Raw genomic sequence first — 22,448 nt, forward strand, 5'->3', positions numbered from 1 at the left:
AGAGCGGCTTGGTAGCATTCATGGTGCTGGGGCTCGCCGTGCTCACGCTGGCCCTGGCCATCGGCGGCCGCAAGGCTCTGGAGTCCTTCGACAGGCGCCATTACACAAGACTGGAGCTCAATGACCTGCACTACGAGGTCTGAGGAAGGAATTTTAATGACAGAAGCTCAGAAGGACAATTAACAAGACTTAAAATGAATGTTCATTTAAGATTGTTAATGTTCATCTGCTAACATTTTAATTTCAAAACAGCACAAAGTACACAATAATTGAATGTCTACTTCACTATTTTAAAGAGGCGTTATACTTGGCCGCGGAAAACACTCCATTCTGATTGGGTAGAGGGTGTGCACTATTATGAAATAACTCTGGCATAGTGTCTTCAGTTTATCGGAAACATATCTCAAAAATGCATTGTCACAAAGCTGAAAACAGGCCTGTAGTTGTTGAACAGTTGTCATTTTGGAGATTCATGGTGTTTCATGGACAGCGCAGATAAATAATTTTATATCACAATATCGATGTATATTGTGATACAGTAAATTTACAGACTGGGATCTGTTACTCCAGAAAATGTGACACATGACAAATCAAGAAACATCTTCACAGTAATGCTAAAATTATATATATTGCCATAAATCTGTTCTGACCATTGATTTGAGCAATACCTAGAAAGAGTTTTAAGGGATAAATACCACAGTATAAAGTCATCATATTGCCCACACTTTATCTTTAATAATAGCAAGATTTCTCACGTATGATCACCTGTGTGATCCACGTCTGGCTCTGTTGGAAACCACAAAGAGTTCAGCACCGTCACATTCGACTTTTATCACCAGAAATCTAACTTTTTTCACAGTTATGACTTTTGGACAGAGCTCTAGACTTGGACTCGTCTGCTGTCAGACCTGAATGCCCGAAGACGAGACTGGACTTGAGACTTGGAAACAAAAAAGCTGAGGAGACATGAGTTGGTGACCCATAAATATTGCTCTGCTGAATGTAGTTTTGCCTTTTGGAGCTCAAACTGACAATATTAAACGAAACAGTCCGTCTAAACTAGTCTCTGTAATGTTAAAAAATTACAAAAGTCAGAGTCACAGTAAGCCATGTCTCAAATACTTGACACTTGTTTAGGACCAAAGGACTAGGGACTTGACTTGGACTAGGTCCAAAGGACTTGATTTGGACTTGTCTAAAGAATTTTAGAGTTGACGGTCCAAAGGACATGAGACTTGAATTTGCCCTCTAAAGACTTAAGACTTGACTTGGACTTCAAAAGACTAAATAGCAGCTCTGCTTTTTGAGACTCTGGTTTTAATAAAATTTTATTTCTGACTATTATTTATTTTTTTCATAAGTGATTCTGACTTTTTTTTCTCAGAAACCTTTTCTGAGCTCCTGGTGATCTTTCAAGGTTGTATTTATTTTTTTTTTAATTCTCTTTCAGGACTTCTAATTCATAGAATTCAATCTGAGACTTTTCTTTGAAGTCTTGCTTTTCTAATCTTTTTGACTTTTGTCATCTGTCATATTTCTCCTGACAATTCAGACTTGATCTCAAATTCAGTTTCTGAAATCCTATGGCAGCCTGTTTCTGCCAACATGACAAAATAATATCTGCTCACTTTCTTGTCATAAGATGAAGTTTCTTTTTTATAACAAGATATTTTTTAAAATCATTAAAAAATATTTTTTGTTTTGTTATATCATATTCAGACTAGAAGGTGGCGCTGTGATATTAAACAGGATGCTAATTCTGGCTAGCGACAAACAGGCTCAAAACAAAATGTACTTACTGAAAAATGAACAGCCGACTCCTAATAAGCTTTTTCAGCGGCGCTGGTTAAATATACACAGCGCTGCAGCTACGAGTCACCTCTATCCTGATTGACAGCTCACCATGGTAGAGACTTGTAGCCCTAAAGCCTCCCCTGCTTCCTGGTCTCTGTTCCTCTAAATGGGACCATAATTTACTAAATGAACATCATGCTGTGTTGAAGAAGACTTGAAACTAGCGACTGAGACCATAAACTCATCAGGAAAGTGTTTACTGAGGGAATAAATCAGCTGACAAGTAGAAACATTTTCTCATAGACTTCTATACAATCACACTTCTTTCTGCAGCCGCTGGAGTCGCCCCCTGCTGGCTGCTGGAGAGAACGCAGGTTTAAATTGCTTCAGCACTGGATTAACTCATCAGACCCGGAGGTTCCTGTTTGGATTATAACATGAGAAGGATCTCAGTTAAACTGAAAGAAACTTTACGTGTTTTAAAAGAACACTGAGCTTTTTTTTTGTCATATTGGCAGGAATATGCTTCCTTAAAAATCTGACTTCATCTTAAAAAGCTATTTCTCATAATTCTATGTTGCTAGTTTTAATTACATACTGACTTTTATTATTATCGACTCGGTCAGTTAATTTATTTTTTGTCCTGTTGACTGTAGACAAAACTTCAGCTGGAATACAAAGAAAAAACAGCAATATTTAATTCCCTGAATCTCAGGAAGCCTCTGAAGTTGAGCTAATGTAGAGAAACACTGGATTGTACGAGTGGACACAGATATATGTACACTGGGCCTTTTGGTTTCGAGGCCTTCTTTGCCATTGGGTTAATTTAGCCTTTGTGCATAAGAAGTACACCTGCATGTCTTTTTACTTACACATGCTTCAGCCATACGAGCCTGTGACTTCTTCTTAAATCACCAATTCACTCTAGATGTCAGACTCACGCTATCACTGTGTTTGTTTTTGTATTTTGTCCACATTTTCTTGTTTCACATGTGGATAAATATTTAAAATGATGGATGCAATTCTTTGAAAAATTGATGCACTATTGTATCCCGTGTTTTTTGATAAATATGATATGCTTCTTTTTAAGAGTAAGAGCTAAGAGTACACTGGCCGCGCACTATTTTCCTATAATAAGTACATTTGTATGGGATGTCAGTGTATTTGGGGGGTGTCAGTGTGCAGACAGAAGCTGCTGCAGAGTCAGTTCACCACCAGGTGGCAGCAGCAGCCTGATGCAGACGCTGAAGCTGTTGAGATGTTTTCACTTCTTTGATTTTTACAGCGTCTACTTAATTACATCGATGGAAATAGTTTTGTCTTGTTTTGTGAAGTGATGCTTTTGCATAAGTTTGGAATTTGATGTTTTTGTTCTTGTAAGGATTAAAAAAAAACGTGATTTTTGAATGTGTTGTCGTTTCAAGTTCTGTCTCTGCGGCATCACTCGAACTAAACACTTTATGATTGTAGTAAAAATATATTTCAGCCGCATTAATGTGTTGATTTGATAAAAGGGGTAAATTATGACCTCCAAATGTAAAACAAAGCTGTGTTATCTTGTATAACAATTGGAAAAGCTTCACACTCGTGGACATATTATGGAAGTAAAGATTTATAAATTTCAATATGGTGGATATACCATGAATCCATGAAGATGGTAAAAGCTGGTACGGAAGATGATTAGGGACCATGTAACGAGAAAATATTTCAATTTTGAGATTATATTCTGACTTTATTGTCAGAAGTTAAAATTCATTCTGTAACTTTCTAATCAGAAGTTTGACTTTTCTGAAATTTTTAACAGAAAAGAAAACAATTACAGACTTTTATTTAAAAAAAGTTATAATTCTGAGATAAACAACTTTCTGCAAATAAATGCTTTATAATGTTTACTGAAATTTAGATATTTCAGCCACATTAATGTGTTGATTTGATAAAAGGGGTGAATTATGACCTCCAGGTGTAAAACAAAGCTGTGTTGTTTTGTTGTAGCACTTTAATCTTTCCTAAAACTTGTTGTGTGGACATGTGGACATATTATGGATATAAGTAAATATTTATAAACTTCTAGATGGTGGATAATATATAGTCATCAAATTGGTTTCAGGCTGGCTTCATTCATCTATAAAATATTAGATTCTAGTTATATTGATCGGTGGTACGGAAGATGATTGAGGACCATGTAACGAGGAAATATTTCTGACTTTATTGTCAGAAGTTAAAATTCAGACAATCTGTGACTTTCTAGTCAGAAGTTTGACTTTTCTGACAGAAAAGAAAACAATCACAGACTGATTTTTTTTTAAAGTTATAATTCTGAAGTAAACAACTTTCTGCAACTAAATGTTTCATAATGTTTTTTTGCCCAACTAAAGGCCACTTGATACTTCTGTGTCAAATCTACGTCGAAGCCTGAAGCTTAAAGATCTTAAAACTTTACAATTAAGTACAAATAACAAATAAATTTAGAAAGTTATTTGCACTCGGCTCTCCTTATCTTCTGTATCAGGTGGACACAATGTGAAGTTTGACTTCCGGTTGCAACCAGTGATCAATATTCTTTCTGTGTTTTAATTTAGAAACCCATTTGTCATTAAAATGTTCGAGAGACAGGAATAAGAAGAAATTCTGTCCATGTTAAGGTGAGACACCTCAGTCAAATAGGCTTTTTTCTCAATTTCCTAATGTCACAATGAAACTTTACAAGCTAAATGTATTTTATATGCAAATGAGGTATTTCCTCATTTAATGTGCACTGATTTGCTTATGCCACAAATATATTTTTTCCCAGCATATTGGTAAGATGATGTTTTGGGGTTTTATTGTGATAATATACCAAATGGACAGACATTTAAGGTACATTCTATCAAAATATATTTATTCATTGAATTATTCAAAATATATCCCTCATATGTGTGACGGATCCTTTTTTCCCACAAATGTACAGATTATATGCCGCATAAAATAAGAATGATGAAAGATGTTTAAAAGAAACCTCTAAATGTCTTGCTATAAGATCTCAGAAACTGTGTATATAAACTAGCCAACATTTGTGCTCTAGAAAAAAAACTTTCAACTGATTTATGATAATTTGGACAGTTTTAAAAAGACCTGTTTAACTTTTACATGGAAAATACTAACAAGCATGGAAAATGAAATTTACTCAATCTGAGATTAACCGATTTGGTATAAAATAGACAAATAATAATGTTATATATATATATATATATATAGTATAGTATTTAAGAGAGTTTTGTTAATTTTATTAAAGTATGGTAATAATAATAATGATAATATGACTTTTAAACTAAAATTCCTCCTCAGCACTGTTCTATGAATATTGTTTATTTCTGTTTACCATTTTTATAATTGCTTTTATACTACTGTATATTGTCTGCTGCATAGCAAATAAACATATCTTTTACCTTGTAATAGTTGCAAATAGTGGTTGCAAAGCAGCAATAGTTGGTCACTAGGTGCGCAACTACAACAAGTAGCAAAATAACTTGAAATATTAAATACCATTCAAGATTGATTTGTACCTTTTGTAAAAGTATGATAATAAGTTGCAAAATTGAAATCTGAAAACTGAGAGATTTAAAGTCCTGATTTTGGACACAGTGGTGTCTTTCCTTCAATGTGCTGAGTGGATCCCCATAACACAGTGTGTGAACTCTCTCTGTGGTAAACTAGTCCCGCAGGAATGTGCGTGTAAACTCTGGACTCCGCTTTGTTCCTTTCTCCTGGTTTGCACCTGGTTTGCTTATAATTCAGCTCCGGCTGAAGGTGGAAGGCAGCGGGGTGATTTCCGTGAAGTAATATTATCTTTTGGCTCGAGAGCATGAAATCAGAACAACAATAGAAATCAGCGGAGCCGAGGAGCAGCAGCAGCAGGAGGAAGAGGAGGAGGAGGAGGAGGAGCAGCAGGAGCAGGAGGAGCAGGAGGAGGAGAGGGGGGAGCAGCTTCCTCACAGCGGAAGGAGACGACGGATCTCCTGCAGGACAATGTGAGACACTGAAGAGTTGATCCGACGCACTTAGCGAGAAGCCAAGATGGACGAGGGGATAATTTAAGGCGCATTTTAAAGCTGAATTTCCAACCTGAATATTGTCGGAAAGCCGCAGTTTGTGCCCGAGCAAAGCGGCCGCAGCGATGGGAATCCTGCGCTGAGGAGCCGAGCGGCGGCAGGGCCAAGAAACGGGAGAAAGATGGGTGTCGTGCTGCGGAGCCTGTTGTTGTGTAGTTTTTGTTTTCTCATACGAGGTGAGTTTCTCTTTTAAATGTTTTAAAATCCTCCCTTTGTGCTTTGTTGTCGGTTCCCGTGTGAGCTGTAGGTGTGTGGAAGCAGCTTTAATGCGGGATATTTAGGATCAGTGTCCGGGCCAGGGCCCTCTTTCTCTCTCTGCCTCTGCCTTTGATTTCTCCCGAGCGAGGCTAACGTTAGCCGGCCAAGCTATGCGAGCTTTCTCTGGAGCAGAGGGGGGATAAAACCACAATTAAGTTAACCCGAGTGTGAGCCGACTTGGCTGGGTGGAGGGGGGAGATCTCACCAGACTCCCTCCTCGTCCCGCTGGCCCCCCGGAGCCCCTGTTTATTACTGGATTTGTTATTTACAACACGTTAGCAGCGGCTGTTAGCTTGTTGCTAACCAGTGGTGGACGAAGTATTCAGGTCCTTTACTTCAGAAAAAGTACTAATACTCGATGTAAAAGTACTCGGTTACAAGTAAAAGTCCTGCATTGAAAATGTTACTTAAGTAAAAGTATATAAGTAAGTTAGCCTATAATCAGAAAAATGTGCTGGAAGTATTAAAAGTAAAAGTACTCAATGCAGTAAAATGCCCCCTGTGACTGTTGTATTACTACTTCACATTATATCATGAGTATTATTACTCATGTATTCATGTTAAAGCAGGATTTTACTGTTGTAGTTGTTGAGCTGGAGCTCATTTTGAACTATTTCGTATTGGACTGGAGCTGATGCTTATTTCCATTTTAGATCAATCTGCTGATTATTTTCTTAATAAATCGATTGTTTTGTGAAATTAGTGAGAAATGACGGCACAGATACCCGGAAGCCCCATGTAACACCTTCATAATGCTTGTTTTGTCAAACCTCAACATTATTAACAAACATTCAAATTATTAAATTGATAAATTTGTGAAGCTGGAACCATGAAGTGTTTTCACATGAAGAAATGATCAAAACAATTGGCAGTAACTGACTAATCCTATCAGCTGTACTTGTTTATTTATTTAACAAAACATCATATTTTATAAACTCTTCATGTATTTTGTGTGTAAACATCTTAATTTCTAAAGTAACTGAAGCAGCCAGATACATGTAGTGAAGTAAAAAGTACAATATCTCCCTCTGAGATGGAGTAGAAGTAGAAAGTAGCATGAAAAGAAAATACTCAAGTAAAGTAAAAATATCTCTAATTTGTACTTAAGTACAGTACTTTGTCCACCGCTGTTGCAAACTCTGGATTTAGTCACGTAAACAGGCTTGAAATGTCACCAGTTTCTAACAGATTCAATTTGATAAAGCAAATAAATAATCTCGCTGCTTATTATTGGTGTTTAGATAATCATAACTACATATATTTACTCAAGTACAAATTTGAGGTACCTGTACTTTAGAGTATTTTCTTCTACTCCAACACATCTCAGAGGGAGATATTGTGCTTTTTACTTCACTACATTTATCTGGCAGCTTCAGTTACTTTACAAATAAAGACGTTTACACACAGAACCTATGAAGACTCTATAAAATATGATGTTTTGTTATAAATTAAACTCCCCAGCAGTTTACAAGTGCAGCTGAAACGATTAGTCAGTTGACAGAAAATTTATTGGTTACTATTTTGATCGTTTACGTCATTTTTTCATGGAAAAACGTTTCATGGTTCCAGCTTCACAAATGAATTATTTTAATAATTTAAATGTTTGTGAATAAAGTTGAGGTTTGGAGAAAACAAACATAATGAAGGAGTCTCTTTGGGCTCTGGGTAGCTGTGACTGCATTTGTCAGTATTTTCAGATTTTTTCACAAACAATTATTCGATTAATGCAGAAAATACTCAGCAGAATGAAAATAATCATGAGCTGCAGTCCGATTCAAAATAGCTCAGAATCTGATTTATTGCTAAGTTGTTTTTACGCATACAAGGAAATTGTTTTGGCGACTAGGTGCACAACAATAACAATAAACAAACCTATGTAAATATAAAGATATCTAAAAAAAATATGGGATTGATAGAATAAATACAATTATTTACTTGTGCTATAATATAATCAGATGTGATTTGTTGTTCAGAATGAGCTCCAACTCAACAGCTACAGCAGTAACATCCTGCTTTAACATGAAGGCATGAGGAATTATACTCTGATATACTATGTAGTCACAGTCACAGGAGACATTTTTACTTTTTACAGGACTTTTACTTGTTATAGACTACTTTTACACTGTGGTATCAGTACTTTTACTTAGGCGAAAGATCTGAATACTTCGTCCACCACTGTCATTTACAGAAATGTGTGTCATAGCTGTGGTGTTAAGCTAACGAACAAACTCCTTCTAGTCACCAGGACTCACCAACACACTGGTTTATTTGACTTTATAAAGGTAAATGTGTATAGATGGATAGAAATACACACTGTAAATCTAAATCCCCACAGTGGAGACGCTGTGATCAAAGAATGTTTGACATATTTGTGACTAAAATGATTAATTGATCATCAAAAAAAAAAGTAAAACCCAGAGAGTCGCCGCAGGTAAGCTGAACAAACACAGCACTTAAACATACGGAGAGATTCAGTTTTCTGTAATTAGTTCATGTTTACTTGGATTTAAACGGAGCTTTTCTCTGAACACGAACACCGCTGTGTTTATTTCATCTGTGGCTGCAGATAACGATCGTTTCCATTATTGATTCAGGTGTTTGTTTCATTCCGGATTTAATCGTTTAACGGACAAAATGGCAGTAAAATGTGAATAAATGTTTCTCAGAGCCTTACGGTGGACGAGCTGGAGCGATCCATGAAATATGACATGAAACGATTCATTAATTAACAGCTACATTTAAATGTTCTGTAGATCGACTACCTGATTATTGAACTTATGTTTTTCAGCTCTGAACTTTATTATGGAGAACTTATTAACATATGCGTTAATATTTTCATGTTAAATGACTTATTTAATTACACTGAATGTAAGAAACTGTTCACAGATGGGCTGATTATCAAAGCTAATAACAACTGTCAGTTTGGGTTAACTTTAATGTCACTATTGCACAAAGTAAAGAGGATACCAACTTATTTAGTTTTACCAGTTTTTATTTTTCCACTCTTGTAAACAAGTTGTTACTGGACAGAACAAACCCTTTCACCAGTCTGTCTCTTAAATGTTCGGTTTGCGATTCCAACCCCATGTTACCGAGCGAGCCACAGCTGCTACGATTATTCAGTGAATCTGACATAAAGACGAGTTTTCAGCATTTTTCACCATCCGTGGTTTTGAATCTGCTTCGTCAGGCGTTCGGTCTGTCTGACGTTTGTTGTCAGGTTTTTCTGATCGGTTTAGTTTTCTCCATTTGTGCATCAGTAAACAGCTGTCTGTCTTAGATAAAATATTCTAAACTCAAGTTTTCTGGAGCTTGTCCGGGTTACAGTCTCCCCCATGTAGGACCACGAGGGAACACCTGAGCAGCTTCCAGTCGCTGAAGAAGCCTGTGAGATGTGGTGAAAGCAATTGTGTGGCCCTTGAGTTTAGAATATTTTATCGCAGATATTTGTCCCCAAGAAGAATCTAGTTTACTGGAGTAGATCTGATCGTTACAGACCAGTGATTTGTGTTTTGAATGAAAGGTTATTTTCATTATTAATTAATCTGCTGATTGTCTTGATTATATGATTTTTAGTTTGAACTAAAAAAGTCCAAATGTCTTGTTTTGTCGAAAACCCAAAGATAGTCAGTTTAACAACATTTAGATAAACGTGTTAAACTGGTAATGAAAGGACATTACCTCGAGAGGTTCTGAAGTGATTCAGTAAATATTTGGAGAAGGAAATCCCCCCTGAGTGAAGTGAAAAGAGGCCGGCAGCCGGATGCAGCGGGGCTCACGGCGACCTCCTCTGTGGTCCGACGCTGGAGGTGTGAAACTGTGGGTTCGGCCGAGTGCCAGGATCCAGCAGAGAGGAAACGGAGCGGCTCGGCTGGCCCTCGCTGCCTTGTCAACACGTCGCGTTAGCAGACCGACCACAGGCTTTGTTTTCTCAAAGCTTATTCACAGTCGTCAAGTTCTGTAACTCAAATCAACGCCGGATTATCAGCCTGCTGATGTTTGTCTGCTGCTAATAGATTTTCACTAATAACTCGTTAGTAAGACTAAAGTGGACCTGGACGTTGTGGCAGCTAGAAAAACCTGTTTATCTTCCCTGAAGCTACAGCGAACAAATCATTTATCTAATCGCCTTTCAATTGATTATTGAGTCTAAAATGGCAGCCACAGTTTCCCACAGTCTGACTACAACTACCTAAAGTACAATATTCCCCTTTTCAACAGTGAATTCTACTGTTTTCAAGATCGTTTGGATCATTTTTGTTTTTTTCCCAGTTGAAACTGTGTATTTTTGTGTTTTTCCCCAGTTGAAACTGTGTATTTTTGTGTTTTTCCCCAGTTGAAACTGTGTATTTTTGTGTTTTTCCCCAGTTGAAACTGTGTATTTTTGTCTGTTTTCCCCAGTTGAAACTGTGTATTGTTGTCTGGTTTTCCCCAGTTGAAACTGTGTATTGTTGTCTGGTTTTCCCCAGTTGAAACTGTGTATTTTTGTGGTTTTCCCCAGTTGAAACTGTGTATTTTGTCTGTTTTTCCCCAGCTGAAACTGTGTATTGTTGTCTGTTTTCCCCAGTTGAAACTGTGTATTGTTGTCTGTTTTCCCCGTTGAAACTGTGTATTTTTGTGTTTTTCCCCAGTTGAAACTGTGTATTTTTGTGTTTTCCCCAGTTGAAACTGTGTATTTTTGTGTTTTCCCCAGTTGAAACTGTGTATTTTTGTGTTTTCCCCAGTTGAAACTGTGTATTTTGTCTGTTTTCCCCAGTGCATTTTTCGTAGTTTAAACTGTGTATTTTTCCATCTCTTCAAGGCGTGCCGCTGCTGCTGTATGCGAACCGGCGGGACCTTCGGCTCGTGGACGCGGCACACGAGAAGGCCAACGCCACCGTGGTGGTGGGAGGGCTGGAGGACGCCGCTGCTGTGGACTACGTCTACTCACAGGGCCTCATCTACTGGAGCGACGTTAGCGAGGAAGCCATCAAACGAACAGTCTTTAATCAGTCGGGGGCCAGCGCGGTCCAGACTGTGGTCCCGGGTCTGGCCTCCCCAGATGGACTGGCCTGTGATTGGTTAGGGAGTAAACTTTACTGGACGGACTCGGAAACCAATCGGATCGAGGTGGCGGAGCTAGACGGGACTCTGAGGAAAGTTTTATTTTGGCAGGAACTGGATCAGCCGAGAGCCATCGCCCTGGATCCAGAACGAGGGTGAGTCTGTTGCCTTCCGGTTCACAGCAGAGCGGGCATCAGGAACCAGTGGTGGTCTCCTGGTTCCCTTTGAGTCTTGATTGAAGGTTAAAAAGCACCACATTTAACTTGTGATGTGAAGCTAGCTCGTCCTGATGAAGGTCGGAGTGGGAGGAGTTCACTAAAACTTAACGCTGAACTGAATCGTCAGTGTCGGTGACTGAATTAGGAGCTTTTGAAACATATTTGTGGGGCATTTGTGGCATTACACACAACACCATTATGGGACAATGCACACAGGAGAATCAGTACAACATCTGGGTATTTTTAGCTTCTGTTGTTAGTGAGTCGTGACAAACAGGCTCTGCATGCACAGCAAACTACCAATCACAATACTGTTCTTGATCAGTTTATCAAACATCCAAAGCAGGCTCCGCCCCCGTTAGTTTTGGTCAACATCTTGAAAATGAGCGCCGGCCACGACGCGGTGCTGGTTGTGCTCTAGCTTTTATATCGCTGTGTCGCAAATTGCACACTTTACCGTAATATTTTGGTGAGGGAACGGCGCTTTGCACCGCGGTGAAGTTAGTTTGAAGTTGGAAGCATCTATCAAATGTTCAATGTAAAACTGATCTCCAGCTTGAAACTAACTTCGCTACGGTCCGTTCTTTCACATGTGCCGGTGTCACAGGGAAGAAATTTGCATTAAAAATAATGGACATGCCACACAACACGGTCCCGCAGTGCGAGCCATGACGTGTGTCAGTCAGGTAACGTTAAATGACCTGCCCACGGACACTCCGCTTACTTTATAGTTCGCCAAGACACGCTGCTGTTGTGATGTTAGCTGTAGCAGCAGGAACTGTCTCGCCAGATTTTGTTTATTTGTTTAATTGTGAAATCGAATCGTAATCACAGTTAGTTTGCACTCAACAAAAAGTCTTCAGAGTTAAAATAACTTTCAGCTTATTCATCTTTATTTTCTATGGATTTTCCCACCAAATCACCCCAATAATTATAGGATGCTTAATTCTTTTCAAATGGACCCATTGAAGTCATTTGGTGAAAATTCCTGTAATTTCTCTTAATGCAATATAACACAGAAAAGCATTTTTTTCCCAATAATCCTGCAGCCCTACTTCCTGTCTTTATGCTAAGCTAAGCTATCTGGCCACTGGCTGTAGCTTATCTAACGCTCGGCAAGAAAGCTAATTAAAAGTATTAATTTAACGTCACAAGGCAAAACTGGATTATCTGTAGTTCAAGTTTTATTTCACAGTAAACTGTTTGTCTCTGACGTGTTTTAGACTCAGCTCGGATCAGAAAAGAGGAAGTGAGAGCCCGACTCGTTCCTAGAAAGTCTTTAACGTGTGTTTTCACAGCAGATACTCACACTGTCGGTGTGGAAATGAGCTCTGTGTGTGTGTTTGTGGTTAAAAACCTCTCTGCTGGGCAGATGTGTGCGAACGCAGAGGCGGCGGAGGTTTGACTTGCCCGAGGCTCTGACTCCTGAACAAGAGGAGGAGGAGGGGTGTGTTTCTGCCGCTTTGTTTGGAGCTTGTCCTGGATCAGATTGGGTTGCAGGGCGGGTGAGCTGCTCCTCCAGCAGGCCGCCGTCCATCGAGTCCTACTGGAAACAGAACAACAGCATCAGTGTTGAGGATTTATCTCTGCTGAGGATGAGGAGAGACGAAGAGCTCGCTGTCGGCGGCGGAGGAATGTCTTCTATCAGCTGGAGATAAAGAGAGAGAGGAGGCGAAACACTCGCATACAAATACACCCAGAACTCAGGTGTCATGTGACCTGAGCTGATAAAGACGTCACCTTGGATTTGAGGACATTTTGACAGTGTATTCTGACATTCTGGAGATCAAACAAATAATTGATTGATTGGGAAAACGGTTAGCTGAAGGATTGATTATGAAAGCGCCCGTTAGATAGGTTTGGGGACCAAGAACCAAATTTTAAAGACCCGTGCGTTTTGATTCTGCTTCTCGGTTCCTAACTTTCTGCATATGATTGAACTGCAGTGAGCATTTTACAGTCCATGTCTCATGCGTCCTAGGAGCTGCTACGCCGACCTAACGTCGCCTCATTCGTTAGTAGGGATGTCACGATACCAGAAGTTTAGTAGTTGAAACTGATACCAGTAAAATGATTTTTGATACCAATTCGATACCACAATAAAAAACAAAACGATAAATCCCATGTACTTCAACAAAAACACCCTTTTTTAATAAAAAGATATGAACTTTACTGTGAGAGGATGTCCAGGACAGATGAGAGGTGGTTTGATGTCAGTATAATCAGAAATGAGCAAGATGTTGAAATTACAACCTGTGCATATTTAATTATTAAATTCAGCACTTTTCTGAACTTTTCTTTACAAACTCACGGGTGTGAAATGTTTAAGGGTGGTCTCAATCTATACTGGCAGAGTTTCAGATTGAAAAACAAAACGGTTATTGATGATTGAAATGGATCGTGTTGCCCTTTTCAGACGCTCCCTAACTCCTCCCACAGTAACAGGAGCGTCGGACAGACGTTCAGTTCTTAGAGATGCAAACTGCATCGTCACCTTTTGGTGATTTTCAGGTGAAACGTCTGCCTGAATCAGCTCTCCAACAGATCCAGAACTGGGAGAAATCCAGGCTTTGTCACGGAGCTGTTGAAGGAAGCAGCTGTGAAACTAACTTCCCTCGGTTTCCAATAGAGGTGCAACAACTAAACGACAAAATAGAATATTAAATTCGCAAACTAGCTTCACGTTAAAGCTGTCCCTTCACGTATGAGCTGTAACGTTTCCTATACCGTTTCCCTTGGTCAGTTAATTGATTGTTAATTATGCTGAGAGTAGCAAATAATTATGAATTACACAACGGATTGCAGATGTGCCCTAAATTTACAATTATAAAGAATGCATCGCTCATGGCGACGTCAACAGCTGGAGAACGTGTTGCTACCGAGTGCAGAAGATTACACTACACCGGACAAGTTTATACTATAAAAATAAGAGTCCTCCTGTCTATGCCGAGGTGGCGGCTAATCCGCCCCAGACTCCCTTAAAAAAAATCAGAGTTTTGTGAGTTGTTGAGCTAAAGGGAAAATATATAAACGTTGTGAAACGCTGTCTACTACAAAATTGTTATTATTGGTCCTCTCTTGTAAATTCGGCAAATGTAAAGAAATTATTCCTTTCTTTCTATAAATATTGTGTCCGTTTGTCCGGTGTGTTGCAGTGCCGCCGGCGTGTAAGCTGCTCCATCAGCTGCTCAGATCAGCGCTGCACACTCAGTTATTTCTCACTGCTCACCTGTTTGGTCCATGAAAGGACTCGATTTCAGCAGAATCTTCTGTTGCTGCAGCAGAAACGTTCATTAAAAGATGTATTTTTGAAAGCAGTATTAATTTTTATTGCTTGATTGTTCATTAGCACATGACTTAAACAACCTAAAGTTTATTTTAAAAGCTGATAGCTAATTGAGAGGCGATGTGTAATTTTGGGATTCGTAATCCGAATAGTCGATTATTCGTTTCATTAATCGATAGAATAATCCTTAGCCCCTTTTATACTGAAGGGAAACCAACGATGGCTACAGATCAATCCAGACGCCTTCATATTAATTCTTTGTGCCGGACAGCAAAGAGAAAACAAATGCTTATGTTACATTTATTTAACATGATATTAACGCAGTCAGCTGCCTTCTTCCTGTTTTATTCTCTGACGGTGATCCACAGCTGCCGCCCTGAGAGCGCTCCGTTACCCTGCTGGAGAGTAAGGGATGTTTATTCCAGAGATGTCGGACCTATATAACACTCTCGCTCCTCTTCCTGCCCTTCATCAGCACGCTCCCTCCTCTCCCTCCGGGCTCCAGCATCAGACTCCAGAGAGGCGTAGGATTAGGATGTAAATCCATTAGGACTCGGATAAAAGAGGCCTGTAATGTATTCATTAGTTTTTATTTAAATTTGGAGCTGTCGCCGTCTTTCTTTCTCTTTTCTCTTGGGTTCCTATTCATGGAAACTCTTCCTCCTCGGCGTTTGATGCACCGCGGCGTTGGAGATGAAAGTCGCACCGAGCCGCTCGCTGACACAAAGCTGATATCACTGCGTGCACTTTATTCAGAATCGTACAGTCGTTTCAGTCTGATTCATAAACACTGAGACCAGCAGCGTCACTCCGTACTGACGAGTGGCCAAACATTTACTGATGGACTTTTATCTGTAGGGGTGGGAGATATGGCAAAAATATCACGTCGAGATTTATTTCAGGCAGGATCACGATTCATTTTCCTGACTATTTTGTAAGTTATTGGTTTTAAAAGATTTAAATAGCTCTACTTCTCATAAACAATATAGCCTAATGATTCATTTAAACAACAAAGAATTGACTCATTTTGTTCTTCTAACATTTTAAAGATTTGAATATACATTTTGTGATGTGATTTTCCCCATGAATGAACGTGCCGTTAAAAACACAAAGACAGGGAGGGACTTGTTGCAGATTCTGATTGGCGTTTACAGTAACCAAAAGCGCTGAATGTGCGTTAAGCTGCTGAGCGCAGTTCTGTTGACTGCCGCTCGCTCGGCTCCGGTTCTGGGCGCCGCTCTCTGACGCCTGGCCTGAAAATCTCCAGTGCTTGAGTAAAGGTGTACAACGTTAAACACAACAAGCCTTTGTAGTCAGCAGAGGAAAAAGGGGGAGAGTGAAGCTACTTTGACACAGAGATACCGCAGAAATATTATCTGGCAAAATGCCGCATTCGCTCATTCAATACTGAACAAAAGTTTGCAGCATAAAACGCTGCAACCCTGTGTGCTTTCACACTGCGATCCAGCTTTACCAGAAGCAGCGGCGTAAAAACAGACGTGTAACAAACACTGACATGTCGTTCCGCCTCTGTTACTATCAGCAGATCAAATCGGCGTAATACTTCTGGAATTTAACTACCACCAGGTGCAGTAACCAAAACCAACAAAATAAAAGCAGGCTGAAGCAGAACATACAAAAATCCATAGGCTGGATAAAAAAATGTTGATCCCACGAAAGCTGTGACGCTGTGGCACCAGGACTCTGATAGAACCAAGAGGCCAGATTTTGCTGGACAAGGCAAAGAGGGTGATTTTAGAAAGTGAGCAGTATGATGAGGAGGTTTAAGTTGAATGATAAATAAGCATCTTGTAAGTTTAGAAAATAATTTACGGTTATGTTTTAGGTACATTTAATAGCAATAATATAATTTAGCTTCAGATTTGACTCTGGTCTCTTCTGTATACTATATAGTAATACCTTTATTATCTCAAATAAAAGTACTGAAACAAATGTATATATGATACAAAAAGGCTTTTTATTATTTTTGCTGGTAGAAAATAAGCTTGGCCGAGGGATTGTTTCATCTACCAGTCTACTTGGCAGGTGAGCCAAAAGGTTAATTTCCACTGTTTGTAACTGAGAGACGTTTGTGCTTTTATTTTGAAGTTTTTGTGGAGGCGGGACCATCCGTGTGTCCAGCTCTCATTGGCTGACTGTTCAGGATTCAGCCTCCCTGTCGAGTGTGTATAGGCTGTGGTTTCCTTTCATCCTCTCGCCGAGTTGTTTTGTTCCTTTTTGTTACCTGAGCACCTAGTTGGCTCGTCCAATCAGTGAGCTACCTGTCATGTTTACTCCTCTGTACCTCATACCTGCTCTGTCGCAGTGCTCTGAGCTCTTACTGGACTTGATACTTGCACTTTATTCATTTCTGGCACAGTAAAAAAAACATCTAACTATAACTACATTCCTTTGCACGCCTGTATTCCTGTGCTCACAGGGCAAACTCTCGCTTTCAGAAGTCTTTCTGTGGCGTTTGATTCAGATTTGTGTTGAACAAAGCTGTGTTTACACTCCTGTACAAATATCCACGCCAGCTTCTGATTTAACATTCCCTGCTGTGTCTGTGTGTACAGAAACACATCATCCGTCTCATTAGCGTGACCGCTACAAGCTCCGAGGCTTGGTCATCGGTGCGTGAAATGGTTTGCGTGCGTCCTGTTTGTGTTGTTGTTGCTTCACAAAGGCCCATTGTTGTCACGGCAGATGTTTTGTTTTTCCAGCCAGAGGATGAAGATGCCGAGACGACTCTGTGTCTGTCCTTTACTACGTGGATATTTCCCTTTATATGTGATGGAGAGCGTGAGTCCTTCCCCTTTACACACATGATGTTTGTCAGTTTAACAAATTTCCTTCAGGACAATAAAGTCTGATGGCGTTGACACAGAATGAGATTTTGGGCTATAAAATGTCTTCTCTCAGACTAGAGGAGAGAAAACATCCAAAATCATCTCGTTTGTTTTACTCCAGTTTGTCTCTGTGCGTCTGTAGGTTTCTCCGACCTGCCGCTGTCTGTCTCCGTATGATCCCCGGTACGCTGGTCTCCAAACCACGTTTCATCAAGAAAACGCACGTAAAATGTGAAACAGGAAATGAGCGATCCTGCGCACGAAACAGCTGTTTGTTATTATAAAGACAAAGAATCTGGATTAATGAATGGATCGGCACACGCGGGTAGCAGGATCGTCTGAGATGCCGAGTGTTCTGAAAAAGTAGCTACCTGCTCTCATTGGCTTTATCCGTTTTGATGTTTGAGATGTTCTTTGTTGTTGTTTGTTAAGGATTTGATCTGTAAATATCGATTATCAATGAAAATGTGTAGGCCGTTTTCTCAAAAAGACTTTTCCTCACGCTCTGAGCCTGAAATCACTTCAGCAGACGATATTATGAAGGTGCGGTTTGTTCATGGATCATTCACAGCCTGAATTATGGAACATTTTATTCCTAAAAACATTTTTTAATGCCTGTTAACAGTATTTTCTCACTTATTAAATAATCAAAACAGAAATCCAAAATCCCCTCTGTAAAAACATTTGAGTCTAATATGTCAATAAAATAAAACAATAATTTTGAACCTGACTTAATCCAGAGTTCAGATTTCAGTTCTTGAAATAGATGCAAATTAGCACGTATTTCATCAGATACGGCCTCATTTGCATATCTAAACATAACATTTCAGAAAACCTGTAATACAAAAAAATATTGTCTTAATCTAAGTAAAAAAAGTAGGAAAGTTTCATGGTGATATCTGTTAGTTAAATCTTTGACCCCATTCACCTGCAGTGTCTCAAAATAAAACCTACAGTGGAGTAAAAACAAATTAGATTACACTCTAGCCATAAAAAGTCTTAATTTGATGTGTAAAGAACGAGTTAAACTGTAAAGCGGTTACACGCTGCGAGTGCAGGACTGTGGCAGTGGGATTTGTGCACATATTGTCAGCCTGTGTTCTGCAGCAGAGTTTCCAAATCCACGCTGGAACGCAGAGCTGGACTCTGTTCAACTGGGATGATTAATGCATCAGGTACCAAACACAAAGCGGCTCTTGTGGTGAGGGGATGCGTTTGTGCGCTCCACATTTCACCGGGGCCGTTTCTCCTGTTGCTGTAAACGCACCTGAAAGTTTCGAGCGAATCGACACGTTTAAACTCCTACACTCGGAGTCGGGTTGTAGTTTTCTGTACTCTGGTCTGACGTGGATTTTGAAAGCGTCAGTCTTTGGTGCAGGTTTGCTCGCAGCTCATCTGGTGGTTTTGGAGTTTGCTTTGTTTGCAGTGAAACCCAACCAGCTGCTGTGTTTAAAGGCTGTAGCTGCTTTTTGCTCCTGGGCAAACTATCGGTTAAAGCTTTTGTGTCTGGCTGAATGGGATTACGTGGAGAGGCCCGTCTGTTTGTGGGTCACTTCTCCGTTTTGAAACATGCTTTTTTGTTTTGTTTTTACGTACAGTTTGCTTATAACACTCGAGTCAACCTTCAGTTTCTTTTACTCACCTGGGCCCAGTTGTTCAGAAGTAATGTGATCAGATCAAATCTTGAAAATGTTAAAAGGAAAAGAAAAAGGATTCTGACAGATTAGATCACCTGATTCAATCTGGGTTTTGATCTGGATCAAACCTTCAGTACGTGGTGTTCTTTTATACATGTCCCCCTGTGTCCTCAGGTACATGTACTGAGTATATACGTGTCCCCCTGTGTCCTCAAGTACATGTACTGAGTATATACGTGTCCCCCTGTGTCCTCAGGTACATGTACTGAGTATATACGTGTCCCCCTGTGTCCTCAGGTACATGTACTGAGTATATACGTGTCCCCCTGTGTCCTCAGGTACATGTACTGAGTATATACGTGTCCCTCTCTGTGTCCTCAGGTACATGTACTGAGTATATACGTGTCCCCCTGTGTCCTCAGGTACATGTACTGAGTATATACGTGTCCCCCTGTGTCCTCAGGTACATGTACTGAGTATATACGTGTCCCCCTGTGTCCTCAGGTACATGTACTGAGTATATACGTGTCCCCCTCTGTGTCCTCAGGTACATGTACTGAGTATATACGTGTCCCCCTCTGTGTCCTCAGGTACATGTACTGAGTATATACGTGTCCCCCTCTGTGTCCTCAGGTACATGTACTGAGTATATACGTGTCCCCCTGTGTCCTCAGGTACATGTACTGAGTATATACGTGTCCCTCTGTGTCCTCAGGTACATGTACTGAGTATATACGTGTCCCCCTGTGTCCTCAGGTACATGTACTGAGTATATACGTGTCCCCCTGTGTCCTCAGGTACATGTACTGAGTATATACGTGTCTCTCTGTGTCCTTAGGTACATGTACTGAGTATATACGTGTCCCCCTGTGTCCTTAGGTACATGTACTGAGTATATACGTGTCCCCCTGTGTCCTCAGGTACATGTACTGAGTATATACGTGTCCCCCTGTGTCCTCAGGTACATGTACTGAGTATATACGTGTCCCCCTGTGTCCTCAGGTACATGTACTGAGTATATACGCGTCCCCCTGTGTCCTCAGGTACATGTAGTGAGTATATACGCGTCCCTCTGTCCTCAGGTACATGTAGTGAGTATATACGCGTCCCCCTCTGTCCTCAGGTACATGTAGTGAGTATATACGCGTCCCCCTCTGTCCTCAGGTACATGTAGTGAGTATATACGTGTCTCTCTGTGTCCTCAGGTACATGTAGTGAGTATATACGTGTCTCTCTGTGTCCTCAGGTACATGTAGTGAGTATATACGTGTCCCCCTCTGTGTCCTCAGGTACATGTACTGAGTATATACGTGTCCCCCTCTGTGTCCTCAGGTACATGTACTGAGTATATACGTGTCCCCCTCTGTGTCCTCAGGTACATGTACTGAGTATATACGTGTCCCCCTCTGTGTCCTCAGGTACATGTACTGAGTATATACGTGTCCCCCTGTGTCCTCAGGTACATGTACTGAGTATATACGTGTCCCCCTCTGTGTCCTCAGGTACATGTACTGAGTATATACGTGTCCCTCTGTGTCCTCAGGTACATGTACTGAGTATATACGTGTCCCCCTGTGTCCTCAGGTACATGTACTGAGTATATACGCGTCCCTCTGTCCTCAGGTACATGTAGTGAGTATATACGCGTCCCCCTCTGTCCTCAGGTACATGTAGTGAGTATATACGCGTCCCTCCGTGTCCTCAGGTACATGTACTGAGTATATACGTGTCCCCCTGTGTCCTCAGGTACATGTACTGAGTATATACGCGTCCCTCTGTGTCCTCAGGTACATGTACTGAGTATATACGTGTCCCTCTCTGTGTCCTCAGGTACATGTACTGAGTATATACGTGTCCCCCTCTGTGTCCTCAGGTACATGTACTGAGTATATACGTGTCCCCCTGTGTCCTCAGGTACATGTACTGAGTATATACGTGTCCCCCTCTGTGTCCTCAGGTACATGTACTGAGTATATACGTGTCCCTCTGTGTCCTCAGGTACATGTACTGAGTATATACGTGTCCCCCTGTGTCCTCAGGTACATGTACTGAGTATATACGTGTCCCCCTCTGTGTCCTCAGGTACATGTACTGAGTATATACGCGTCCCTCTGTCCTCAGGTACATGTAGTGAGTATATACGCGTCCCCCTCTGTCCTCAGGTACATGTAGTGAGTATATACGCGTCCCCCTCTGTCCTCAGGTACATGTAGTGAGTATATACGCGTCCCCCTCTGTCCTCAGGTACATGTAGTGAGTATATACGCGTCCCTCCGTGTCCTCAGGTACATGTACTGAGTATATACGTGTCCCCCTGTGTCCTCAGGTACATGTACTGAGTATATACGTGTCCCTCTGTGTCCTCAGGTACATGTACTGAGTATATACGTGTCCCCCTCTGTGTCCTCAGGTACATGTACTGAGTATATACGTGTCCCCCTGTGTCCTCAGGTACATGTACTGAGTATATACGTGTCCCCCTGTGTCCTCAGGTACATGTACTGGACAGACTGGGGTGAGATCCCAAAGATCGAGCGGGCGGGGATGGACGGGACGAATCGCTCCATGATCATTGATAAAGACATCTACTGGCCCAACGGTCTGACTCTGGACTACAGCCAGCAGAAACTGTACTGGGCCGACGCCAAACACAACTTCATCCACCGCTGCAACCTGGACGGGTCCTCCAGGTACGAAACCAGCACAGGTGAATGAGAGTGGCGTGAACGTGACTTAGTTACTGACGTGTGCCGTGTGTTTCAGGGACGTGGTGGTTAAAGGAGAGCTGCCTCACCCGTTCGCCCTCACCCTGTACGAGGACACTCTGTTCTGGACCGACTGGAACACCCACTCCATTCACGCCTGCAGGAAACAGACGGGGACCGAACAGCGCATCGTCCACTCGGACATCTTCTCGCCGATGGACATCCACGTCTTCAGCGCCAAGAGACAAAACATATGTGAGTCCAAACGTCCTCCCAGCGCAGACAGACGACCAAAAGGGCTGTTTCTGGTTCTGTGCCAACATTTTAAATCTGTACATTTCAGGTTTGAAGTTAGGATGTAAGCAAATTCAGTCAGAGGAAGTCAACAACACACTTGGAGGTTACCTTTTGGGCATTTTGCAGCATTTGACAGGCGGAAGCGCATCGTTAGTCGCGCGAGTAAACACAACACGCAAATATTCACTCTTAATCTGGTTTACTACGGCGTTATGAACCCAAAATAATCATAATTTAAACTGAATGTTTGGCTTCTTTTGGAAATCAAAATGA

At 40.9% G+C, this 22,448-nt stretch overlaps 1 protein-coding gene across 2 annotated transcripts in view; it reads left to right on the forward strand.

The window, feature by feature from the left end:
- The first annotated feature begins 5,728 nt into the window (after positions 1–5,728).
- lrp6 (low density lipoprotein receptor-related protein 6) overlaps positions 5,729–22,448 on the forward strand; it is a 47,393-nt gene continuing 30,673 nt past the window's right edge. The window contains exons 1-4 of one of the 2 annotated variants that reach the window (XM_038707625.1): positions 5,729–6,058; positions 10,942–11,338; positions 21,666–21,863; positions 21,937–22,133. In XM_038707625.1, the coding sequence (XP_038563553.1) occupies positions 6,004–6,058; positions 10,942–11,338; positions 21,666–21,863; positions 21,937–22,133 (847 nt within the window). In that variant the 5' untranslated portion in view covers positions 5,729–6,003. The remainder of the gene's footprint in view (positions 6,059–10,941; positions 11,339–21,665; positions 21,864–21,936; positions 22,134–22,448) is intronic. The other variant, XM_038707627.1, reaches the window with a different exon arrangement.

The sequence above is a fragment of the Micropterus salmoides genome, unplaced genomic scaffold (genome assembly GCF_014851395.1).
Source record: "Micropterus salmoides isolate LMB-PRFRI ecotype aquatic unplaced genomic scaffold, ASM1485139v1 Ms_hic_scaffold_9, whole genome shotgun sequence".
NCBI lineage: Eukaryota > Metazoa > Chordata > Actinopteri > Centrarchiformes > Centrarchidae > Micropterus > Micropterus salmoides.